Below are 11,512 nucleotides of genomic sequence, written 5' to 3'. Positions count from 1 at the left end.
TAACCGACTCGATATGCCTGTGCGTAACATGACTTTTTCTTGTTTTGGTACACTTTTTGTACGCAGGCGACGGCCTTCCCTTTCAGCGGCTCTCAATTTTGGCGCAGCCTTGGCCCATAGCCAAATAATTGCTTGTCGCGAGGTAATTGCTTAAAAAAAACTTTTGTGCGAGGTAATATTCTCGGTCGTCCGGGAGAGCTCCTCCCAGCGCCTTAACCTGGATCTTTTTTGTTTGGTTTACTATTTTCCCCAAATGTCATGATTTTTTTCGAATTTAACGTTTATTATTTCATATTTGTTGAATTTTCTTCAAAAAATACAAAATTATTTTAATCAAACTCATGATTTTTTTTAATCCCTGAACTTTTTTCTGAACCCACGAATTTATGAAGAATTTATTTTGCTTCCTATTTTTTCACGACTGCTCAAGCCGTGAGCAGAGTACCAGGAAAAGCAGAGTTGTTCCGGTACAGTGCTCGACACCACTGTGGGCCAACCCACGAGGGGTGCGCGTGAGTGCCGTTACCCTCCCTGGCACTTAAGGGGTTGGGGAGGTGGTCTCGCAGTTTCCTATTTTGACGCATTCTGCGTGAAAATGTCGGCACACAACACGCGCGCGACGGAAGTGGTCGAGAAGGACATGCCGGCCCGTTTAGAAGCGAGGCGTGCGTTCCACTTTTGTGAACCTTCTGGAAGGTCCCAACCAGTTTTTCTTATTTTTGGGAATCTAGAAGGTTCCTAAACTGGTTTTTTAGTTTCTTATTCATTTTATTCTTTTCTCTCTTTTTTATTTTTTCGTTTTTCATTTGTCTTTTGTATTTTTTATTTTCTCCTTTTCTTTTCTTTTCCAGTTTTATTTTTTCAAAAACAATAATCTGAAATTGTTTAAAAAAGTTGCACAATATTTTTGTTCACAAATTCCAACATTTTTTGTAATTGCTAAAAATGTTCCAAGTTTTAAAATTTTGTTCACACATTATAAAAATGATCATGTTTTCAAAATTTGTCTGTAAATTGAAAAATGTTCCTACACTTCAAAAAATGGCCCAATTTCTAATTTTGTTCACGAATTTCAAAACTGTTCATGTTTTGGAAATTCATTCCAAAACTCAAAACAAGTTCCGGGATTTAAAAATGCCCGCATTTTTATTTTTTATAAAAAATTTAGAAAATGTGTGGAATTTCAAATAATTTTCTAGCTTCTCAATTCCATTCACAAATTCGAAAAATGTTCTTATATTTAAATTTTGTTCAGGGAATTGCAATAAATGTTTGAGATTTGATAATTGTTCATTATTTTGAGCAATGTTCTCATTTTCAATTTTTTGCTATTTTCCGTAAAATGTTTGTGTTTTTTACAAAATTGTATGTAACTTCGAAAGATGTTCTTGTTTCCAATTTCTTTCCGTTCCTGCGGGAAAATGGCTGCGAATCCCAAATAATTATCGTATTTTCATGAAATGTCCGTGGTTAAAATTATGTTCACAATTTTGAAAATGTTCTCATTTCACAAGATATTTAGTTTAAAAAATCATGTTTGAAATTTCGGAAATGCTTTATTGGTTGCAGCTTATAGTTGATATACACCGAGCTGCAATTTTGGAGACAAATTCCCAGGAATTATAGTGGCTAGCGACATGTTTCCCTAGTAGGAGTTGCTCGTTTTGATCCCTCACTGGGCTTTAGCTTTTAGTTTTTGGGAATTTTTAGCAAACGTTAAGTTTGTCGCTGTCCTTTATTTCTTGTTGTGTTGGGCTGGTAGTCGAGCATGATAGCTAGTTGGTCACAGCAGTTCGCACAACGCGGCACTACTATAAGTCATGGGTTTGAAACTTAGCGCTAGCGAGTTCCTTTTCTCGCGCTTTTTAATCTTGCGAAAGCCGAATGTGCCAGGCCAGGTGTGCCACCCTTGTGCGTAACGTCGACTCTTTGACGCAACGGACGTCACATAGTAGCTCCCGTGGTCTCGCACCTTAAGCACCACATAGTGTAGCCAATGCTCATGCGCCCATCATGATGTTCCCAAATGCGGGGAATAAAATTGTCATCAGATTTAAAGTTGTCCTCCTGGAGCACGAACTTGAAATCATTTCCATTTAGCTTGACATACACGTCTGCAGGGACGGAACACCAGCATTGTCTTCCCTTTTGAACATCTTTGAACTTAAAATTCTTACTTGGATGCAAAACAGTGCCACGACGGCGCATGCAGAGTATATCATCATCCCGAGTTGTGCCAACTGTGGATCCCACCACCCACAAACAAATAAAATCTCAAAGAGGTGTTGGAACCCCGATGATGTGCACCCACACTGGCTTTAGCGGAGCATATCTTGGCCTAGCATCAGTTTTTGATCATTCGATTTAGTGTTTTTACAAGTCCATATCTTTTGAGAGGTACTGCATGAGCTTGTGCGCCACGACATATGACAAGATTGTCATTCCATTGTAGAAGAGATCCCATCACTTCAGAGCCACCACATTTCGATAAAACACTTTGTAGTTGCTCTCTAGACGGGTTAGTCTTGGTGAACGAGAATGTGTAGAGGTTGTACTCCTAGTTGATGTCATCGTATTTTTTTTTCTTCCGGAAAGTGGATTAAACCCCTGGCTTTTGCATCATTATGATCACACATCCATTTGTTGTTCCCCGTTGTAAGTAGCCGCTAACAATGAATGTTAGCACCTTGGAAAAGGTTGAGCAATCCAAACACAACATGTGTCATGGATGTTACCATTTAAAAGAGCAATAGTGGCACAACCATCGACAAAGTAAACTTTAAACATGAGCATGTGGAGCATGTCAGGTGTCGACACATATAATAGGCCATGACACTCGTAGCACACCTGGGACGATGCAGGTGCGGAAGTGGCAGCGAAAACGGACGACCAAAGCCGACGGCTGTAGATAGATGTTCTGTTATTGTCCACATAGCCATGCTTTGATCGACTAAAAAAGTTGAGAAAGGAGCGAGGGCGGATGGCCAACACCCTCAAGGCAACAATGACGGAGAAAGGAGCGGTCGAAATCTGGACGTCGTCACCACCTGTAACCATGGTAGAAGAGCACAGAGATGTCGTTCATGGACACGAGGTAGAGTATCTCGACGGTGGGCATGCTCATTCGACTTAACCAACATTTTTATGCTCCAAGTTGGTGAGTTTGTGTGGCAAAATCCAATATGATATAAAATCAATTCTGTACATATAGCACCAATCTCATGTTAAAATTAGTTTAGTGGGTAAAATGAAATATATATATATATATATATATATATATATATATATATATATATATATATATATATAATTACTCTTTTGGAAAACATCTCTCCATTTCCGCATACACAACTTTGTTGCCGTCTCGATCGTTAGGTACAACCTCAGCTAGCTCCCATGGCATCCTCCTCCCCGACCTCCTCATCCTGGTCACCGGAGCATGCCAAGCCCACCCGCGTCCGATCTCCCCGCAACAGAGCCCACGACGGAGGCGACGAGGAGGAGGACGACGTCTCGCCCTGGCGGGACGCCTCGCGGGTGCGCAGTGTCGAAGCCCTGAGAGCCATCTGCAGGAAGTACTCCATCCCCGACGGCTTCACCCCTCTCCTCGCCGGCGACCGGTCGGCGCGCGCGCCGCCGCCGCCAGGGTCCGTCTGCGTGTACATTGATGCGCTGGAGGCCGGGATGCGCCTGCCCCTCCACCCCTTCTTCGGCGTGGTGCTCGACCACTTTGGGATCGCCCCGGGCCAGCTCGCCCCCAACGGCTGGCGCGCCCTGGCGGGGTTCGTCGTGCTCTCCCACTTTGCCGGAGCGCCGCCGTCGCTGCCGGTGTTCCGGCACTTCTTCACGCTGTCTTCGTTCCCGCACAGGCTCTACTCCCTCCGCGGCAAAGACGCTGCCGGCGCCGGCCCGCTCTTCCGCCAGTTGAAGGGCACGGACGCGCGGTGGAGGAAGGAGTTCTTCTTCCTGTCGTCACCGGCAGCGTCGCCGTGGCAGTGCCCTGTTCAGTGGGGGAGGCCATTCAGGTCCGCCACGTCTGATCCGTCGCTCAACGGCCCGGAGAAGGCCGTGGCAGCGAGCCTGCTGCGCGCTCGCGGTGGTTCCCCGATCGATCTCACGGCGTATCTCCGCGACAGCAACATGGCCGCGGCCAAGACCATCGTGGCACTATCACCGCCGCCGCCGACTCCTCAAGGTGAGCTACTCAAAGGAGCAGCGCGCTCGCCAGCGAGGGAGGCTACGGTGAAGAGCGAGCCGGACTGCGATGCGCCGTCGTGGTCCGGAAAAGAGAAGAAGCGGAAGCGGCCGGAGCACCATGCAACCGGCGAGAGCTCAGCGTCGGGGTACCTCTCTTTCCCGCCGGGGTTCTCCCCACATCACCGGAAGGCACGGACCACAACTAGGACTACGAGCAAACACGGGAAGCAACTCCACGGCGGCGACGACGGGGACACGAGCGGCTGGAAGGCGGCGAGGCAACTGCTGCAGGGCATCGTCACGCCGGAGCGGCAGCGCGAGCACGCGGCGTCCAGGCCGGCCGACGTGGTCGCCTCGAGCTACGTGTCGCTGCTCCAGGTGAGGTGAATTTACTTACGAATCATCCATGCGCTAGCTATGCATTCGATTCGAGCATGATTTGCTTGTTGATCTGGACTGATAGACTGACACACATGCATGCCGATGCCGGTCTTGACCGAGTCCTGTAGACGGCGAACGAGGTGGCCTTCTCGCTGGGTTACGCTCTGGAGCTCGAGGAGAGGCTGAGGGACGCCGACGAGCTGCGGGCGGAGCTGCGCAAGGTGAAGGCCGAGCTCGCCGAGACCAAGGCCAATGCCGTGGCGGCGGCGGCGCGGGAGTCCCGGGGGCCCAGGGCGCGCTGACGAAGAGCTCTTCTTGGATCCCATGCCTACACCATGTCTCCACGGTGATATGCACACACCATTTCATCAAATTATATTAGACTGATGGACCTACTTATTCATCTTTGAGCTGCGGATTGACATATTTAGGCTTGTTTGGATTGAATTTGAATTTTGTGTTGCGGGCAACACATTTGCTATCACTGGTAGCTTTGAGATTCGGATCGTATATTCTCAACCCATTCCTATGTACTAATACTTTCTATTCATGATTAGCTGCACTCTTTTAAATTAAATTTCCAAAATAATGTAAGTTTTCATTTTTGGCAAAACAATATATATTTTTGAAGAAAAAAATTACTTGCATATATAATTGATTCAAATAGGGTGTTTCTACCAAGTTCACTGTCTTCGAAACACATTAACATACTGGACTGCTACTCGTGGCTTTCTATAGGTGGGCACACCAGCTTGCTCAATGTATGCAGGCCACCCGGGAGGAACCCTAGCCGCCACCGCAGCAGTCCCCCTCTCCTCCTCTTCCTCCTCCCACCGCCGCCGGAGGGTGTTGCCGGGAAAATCCCGCGCGGCGGCGACGGCGGCGGGGACGGCTCTCCTCCTCTCGCTCGGATGGCGCGGCACGGGGCGCTCCTCTCGCGGCGGGGGCTTGCGTGCGGCCGGGGGGTCGGTGGTGGATGCTGCCGGCGGGGCATGATGTGGCGGTGGTGGAGGCGTGTGGCCTGTGGTGGGAGGTTTGGTGCTGATGGCAGCCCAGGTTGCTCTAACTCCTTTTTGTGCGGATGCTCGAGGTGAGCGGTCGTGTCTTCGGAGCTTCTTGCTGGACCTGGCGGGGACGCTCGCCGTGACTAGCATGGGGATGGGGTGGTCTTGTGTTGCTGGAATCAAGCGCTGGCATCTGCGGAGACGACTAGGTTGGGGATGCTTCAGGCGAAAGCCTTGTGCCGACCTTGTCGGCAACGATGACGGCGACGCTTTTGGGCGTCGTTTCCCTTCTTGAAGGGTCATTGGGGAGCTGCTGCCACCTGCTCATTCGTGGGCTCCGGGCGAAAGCCTTAGATCCTTTATTAGTTCGAACAACGATGGCATCTCGATGTCGTTCCCCCCCTTGGGGGCGTTGTTTTTTGGAGCCACGAAATTCGATGTTGGTTGCTCGATGTCTGGGTAGCAGAGGTAGTTGGGTGGTTGGAATGCTCGGTGGTGGCGGTGGAAGTGGTCTGTGGCGGCGACTGGTGCCTTGGTCATCCTGGTGTTGTTGGTTGACCTCTCATGGGGGCTCTTGGCGACGGTGATGTCTCGGTGTTCGGTGCCCTTCGACGGCGCGTGAGGTTTTGTTGCTTTGCATAGTGCTCTGGCTCCCTCTATTTGTGATGGTGGCCATGGTGTGGCCTAGAGGAGGTGCAGGGGCTATCTCGGTGGAGCATTGCCCTTCGGCACGGTCAGTGGCTCTCTCTGTCGCGACGTGGCTAGGCAATGGGATACCCTTCGATGGCGATTGTGACTTCCTAGCTCTTCAAGGTGTGAGTGATCGCAGGGCAGCGGGTGACTTCTTCTCTTCGTCTTCTCGGCAACGAATCTCCTTTCGACTGATCCATCAAAGCTAGCTCCTGCTCTTCTCGGTTAGCCTAGTGGTGATGGGTGCTAAGTTCTTGGTGTCACCTATTGTCGTAGCTTGTTTCCTGGTTCTTCTCTGTTGTCCCTTATTCCTTCTTGTGTGTGTTGGGTGCTACACTTGTGTAGCCATTGTGTTTGTATCTCTGTCTTAACTATGATAATGAAAATGGTTCAGGCCGGCATAAGCCCGCCGTAGCTCCGTCAAAAAAAATGTATGTAGGCCTTTTGCTGACAAACTGAAATATGGAGCAGTTCATATATGTACTCTAGTGTCACTACATTTTCAGTGCCATACAAATCAAGATTGTACTCTAGTGTCAATACATTTTCAGCACTCTATGTCAATACATTTTCACGCCTCACATACATTACAATGTACCCATGCTGTTCTGAACAATACAGAAAATTTGAGTACTCCGCTACTCTGTAGCAACGAGAGTAGCAACGTACAGTACAGACACAATTGGGCAAAACTACAATGTCATCTACTACTACTCTGAACATGCACTGGGAGTACCTGGAGCAAACTACTATGTACAAACAATGTCATCTCCTCCACTACTATTCTGTAGGAAATTGCAGAGAACTTCCTCAAGCATCTCATGAGCAGCACAACTATTCAGTTATCAATGAAGGTCCCGAGCTGTCAGTTATCAATGAAGATCTACATACACAGCTAATCATTCAGTAGAAACAAATGTGCTCTGGATCTATATAAACAACATTGTCAAAAATCCTGAAACTACTTTGCATGGGAGTACATGACAGCTCCATGCTTGAAACACATGCTTACCATACTCCATGCTTAAAACATACTCCGCTGGTTACTCCATCATCTAGAAGCTTGAGAGCAGGAACAGAGCTTGAAGCCGCTGGAGTACTCCTGGTTAAAAGTCCTTTGGCCATCATCTAGAGAAAACCATAATCAGGTCTCAACATACCCAGTTACTCCATCTAGAAATATTCAGCATACCCACATGGAGTAGAAATAATCACTCATTTGAGCATACAACAGAAATATTCAGTTACTTGCTGCCATTCAGTCACAGAATAAAAATGACAGCGTTATGCTCTCAATTTCAGAATAAAAATGTCCTACAGTTCCACCAAAAAGAGTTGAGCAAAATTGCAGTAGCAAGAGGTTCTTGCAGGTTCGTCAAGAATACATTATTGCAGTAACTGAACTACTCCCATCAAGCATAAGGCTTTTTTTCTACTCCACGAACATGATCATTGGAAATACACCATTGCAGTAACTAATATACACCATTGGATTGGAGTAGCTACTGACAGGTTCAAGAACATCTGCCCACGAACATGTACTGACAGGTTCCACACGCAGAGAGAGGGAGAGGGATGCACCGTGTTGACCTTGCCGCAGCCGACGCGCTGGAGGTGTAGGAGACGAGGCGCCGCGGATCCAGCACGGTACAAGCCCAGCGCAACACAAACTGCTGAAGGTGGAAATTAGTTTTCACTAATTAATATAGCATGAAAAAAAACGTCTATCCTGCCTGGCTTGAAGATTAATCATGTACATATCAAGCAAATGTTTGGAGAACTTGTTATCATTCATTTCAATTACCATCATATTTCTAGAAATCGCCAATTTGATATTCATTTGACAATTAATAAATAAAAACTTGGAAGCTACTGCAATTACTCGTGTGTGCTTCACATGAAAAACTGAACAACTTTGACTTGATTATCTTTTGCACCATTTGCTGCTGATGATTTGGGATTGTATTAATTGCACTTAGCCCTTTGTTGCTAAATATCATGTTCAAGCGGATGACTTTTGCATGTGTAAATTCAAGTAAAAAAATACTGTACATAACTGTTCAAAAAAAAATACAAAGCTCTTTGCACCATGTGAGTATAAAGGCCTTGATTATATTATAATAGTAGTGCTTACTCCCTGGGACATATGAACCTTGAAATAAACAAGAATCTAGTTGTATCAAAGATAGATGAAGATAGTTAGACATGTGGCAGTGGATAGATTTCTCAAAGAATCAACCGTCTAGAATACTAGCCCCAGTAAACTACATGTAAAAGATAAAAAGAAATAGAGAAAAATGTGGAAAAGTTACAGTCCTTTGCGTTTCATTGCATTGAAAAGATGGGGAAAAGTTACAGTCCTCCTAGGAGGTTAGTTTTACAGTACATCATACAACTCGGTGGATATCCCAGGATCAAGGCAGAACAACCCGCAGGCCTGTGCCCCTGCCATAGCCCAGCATCGGATCTCATCCATGATCTTGTCGAGGAGCCCAGCGATGGAAGGCATCGCGTTGACGAAGACACATTCACTGATTAGATAATTTAGCCGGACATAGTGCCTATCACTGACTTGATGTCATTGGCGATATTCTTGGCATCTGCTGCAATACCAGCCAATCCTCTCCTTGCTAACCCAGCACAATAGAGCCCATTTTCACCTTTCCAATGATTCGGATATTCTTTGATAGGCAGTCCATTGTCATTTATCATGCTCTCACCATTCTGGGATAAAAAATAACATAGAGCTTGTTAGCAGATTTAACAATTGTTGCACCAACAAAACAAACTCAGACATATTTAAACATCGATGTTGTTACCATGAGCCACATATTTGTTTTGCTTTTGTATCCAGTTGCTAACACAATCGCATCAAATGATATATTTTTACTGCACTGAAATTCAACTATATCGCCCATGACCTTACTAATGCTCCCCTGTACCTGTAGGAGATAAATAGAATATTGATAACTTGGCATATGAAGACAACATCTGTTATGAAATTTATGTCATGTCAAGGATATACTTACTTTGATGATACCTTTTTTGATTAACCCAACAGTGCCAACATCAATAACAGCAGATCGGCCGGTTTTTGACTTGAGGATCATTGGACCCATTTTTGGCCTTCGGATGCCATGCCTCGATAGGTCTCCAAATATTAAATTCGCAGCCATCACAATGAGGTTATCCACTAGATTCAGTGGAAGACGGTGAGCAAGTGTCATCCCAAACCGAATTAATTCCTTTGTCATTACATGAATCTGCAACCATAAAACATGTCACATCTCTTTTGAAGTCTGCACGATACAATAAAATTTCATAGAATCATCTTCTTTCAAGAGTTAATTTTTCGGTATTGTAGTTCTTCTAATTGTTTAGTTGTTTCTGCACGTTATAAAATAGTATATCGCTCTATATTATGAAATACTTTCTAGTAGTAATAACTCTGAAAATTTGCGTCCCTTCTAGTGGTGACTATAATAAGAAATTTCCCTCTACCCACTGAAAATTTATAGTGCCCATAGGGTGGGTGTGGGGGGATTCCCTAGTGTTTCCAGGTCAAAAATAATATATAGTGTGTGTACATACCGGGCTTCGTATAACAATTGAGGTATTGGCACCATGGTTCGCAAGGTCATAAGCAATTTCCATTCCAGAGTTTCCAGATCCAACGACCAATACATTCATGCCAGAGTAGTTCTTGCCTGACTTGTAGCTTGATGAGTGGACGACATCACCCGAAAAACTTTGTAGTCCGGGGATCATTGGAATATTCTCTGCACTATTCTCACCACTGGCCACCACAAGAAACTTTGTTGTGAACCTGACTATTGTGCTCTTTGCCATGTCATGTGCCACAATGGACCAACATTTTTCGTCATTGTCATATGTGGATGACTCCACACTAGTGAGATACTTGGGTTGAATATTGAAACGCTCAACATAGTCATCCAAGTATTTCACAAACAAGGTTTTTGGTATGTATGTTGGCGCATCTACTGGGTATGACATGTGTGGCAACTCACAGAACTCCTTTGCAAGATGCAGCTTGAGCCGATCGTAGGCGCGGTTGCGCCAAAGTGACGCGCTGCAGCTTTCACGCTCGAGAATGACATAGGGAATTGAGAATTGACTAAGGCATGCTGCTGTTGCAAGGCCGGCTGGCCCAGCGCCAACAATCAACACTACAACATTCTCCATTCCAAAGAGAAGAGTTGACAAAGTTGTGGGATAGGTGCAATGGTAGGCTGGGAGTGTTTGCTTGTTTGCTCGATGAATCTTTGGATGCATATGTGGGCATATATATACTGGTATGTTTCTTGTGTCAATCTAGATTGAGGAATGAAAAAGGTAAGGATTTATTGACGCCTTATCCTGGTGTGTACTAGTATTCTATCTAAATATTGAACCGTTGGTGCGAAAGCATGTCCTGATACATTATAGGGGATACAAAATAGGCAGGAATCACACTCTTGATCAATTGGTTTTTTGGAAACTTATCAACCGGCTTTGGATATGTTTAGACTAAAAACTCTCTAGAATTTCTTTCCATTCCTAAAATCCGTATAGGATAAGGATATGTTCAGTATATACTCCCTCCGTCACAAATTACTTGTCACGGAAATGGATGTATCTAGATTTATTTGTACTTGATTATTTCTCAAGACATAGCCATCTAGGCAGCAACAACTTAAACAGAAATTGCAGTAGACCACCCTTGTTTCTGTCATATGTTGACCACTATCCGCACATGAACAAGAACACTACCAGCCAAGTAATAAGAAGGTTGTAATCCTGTACATGGAAAATGGTAGGACATTGCTATTGTATCATGTAGATATGGATCTGCCATGGGCAAGGCCATAACAACAGGTGCTGGTATTTGCAAACTGCAGCCGGTGGCAGGCTTGAGTGCCCGTAACTGGACAGGAATGTTAGCCTCGCATGACTGCAGCCCTCAATAAGTGGGGCACGCCGGCCGGCCCACACCAGAGGGAGGAAGCCGCGGCCTTGGAGGGCCAAGCGGCAAGATATTGGTCTACTTCTTAATTTTGTTTTTCCAAATCAGTAACACTAATAGCTAGTTCATTTTATCGACAAAGAACAACTAGCTCATCAACCGTTATTTGAACAACTTGCTTGCAGATTTAAAAATTAAAAGGGGAAGACTATGAGCATGCATAATTTTTACTACGGGAATATTCAAGAGCATTAATGAAGATCAATTTTTTTCCTCG

The 11,512-nt window shown here is 45.5% G+C and overlaps 1 protein-coding gene across 1 annotated transcript; it reads right to left on the bottom strand.

Annotated features, from left to right (window-relative positions):
- Positions 1–8,816: 8,816 nt before the first annotated feature.
- On the bottom strand, positions 8,817–10,475 carry LOC119289703 (probable indole-3-pyruvate monooxygenase YUCCA10). Its single transcript, XM_037568957.1, has 5 exons — positions 10,301–10,475; positions 9,864–9,979; positions 9,302–9,535; positions 9,092–9,214; positions 8,817–8,996 (listed from the first exon to the last, which is right to left on the bottom strand). The coding sequence occupies exons 1-5, from the start codon at positions 10,473–10,475 to the stop codon at positions 8,817–8,819; spliced, it is 828 nt and encodes a 275-aa protein (XP_037424854.1).
- Between the last annotated feature and the right edge of the window lie 1,037 nt (positions 10,476–11,512).

This window comes from Triticum dicoccoides, chromosome 4A, assembly GCF_002162155.2.
Source record: "Triticum dicoccoides isolate Atlit2015 ecotype Zavitan chromosome 4A, WEW_v2.0, whole genome shotgun sequence".
Classification (NCBI taxonomy): Eukaryota; Viridiplantae; Streptophyta; class Magnoliopsida; order Poales; family Poaceae; genus Triticum; species Triticum dicoccoides.
Note: the sequence above shows the minus strand (reverse complement) of the source record. Positions and strands in the feature narration are given on the sequence as shown.

What these genes read in the sequence shown, in the direction of transcription:
- LOC119289703 (XM_037568957.1), bottom strand. Translation starts at nt 10,475, where the DNA reads ATGGAGAATGTTGTAGTGTTGATTGTTGGCGCTGGGCCAGCCGGCCTT. An exon ending in CAATTGTTATACGAAGCCCG is followed by an intron (nt 9,536 to 9,863) that starts GTATGTACACAC and finishes TTATGGTTGCAG; the next exon opens with ATTCATGTAATGACAAAGGA. An exon ending in AAACAAATATGTGGCTCATG is followed by an intron (nt 8,997 to 9,091) that starts GTAACAACATCG and finishes TTTTTATCCCAG; the next exon opens with AATGGTGAGAGCATGATAAA.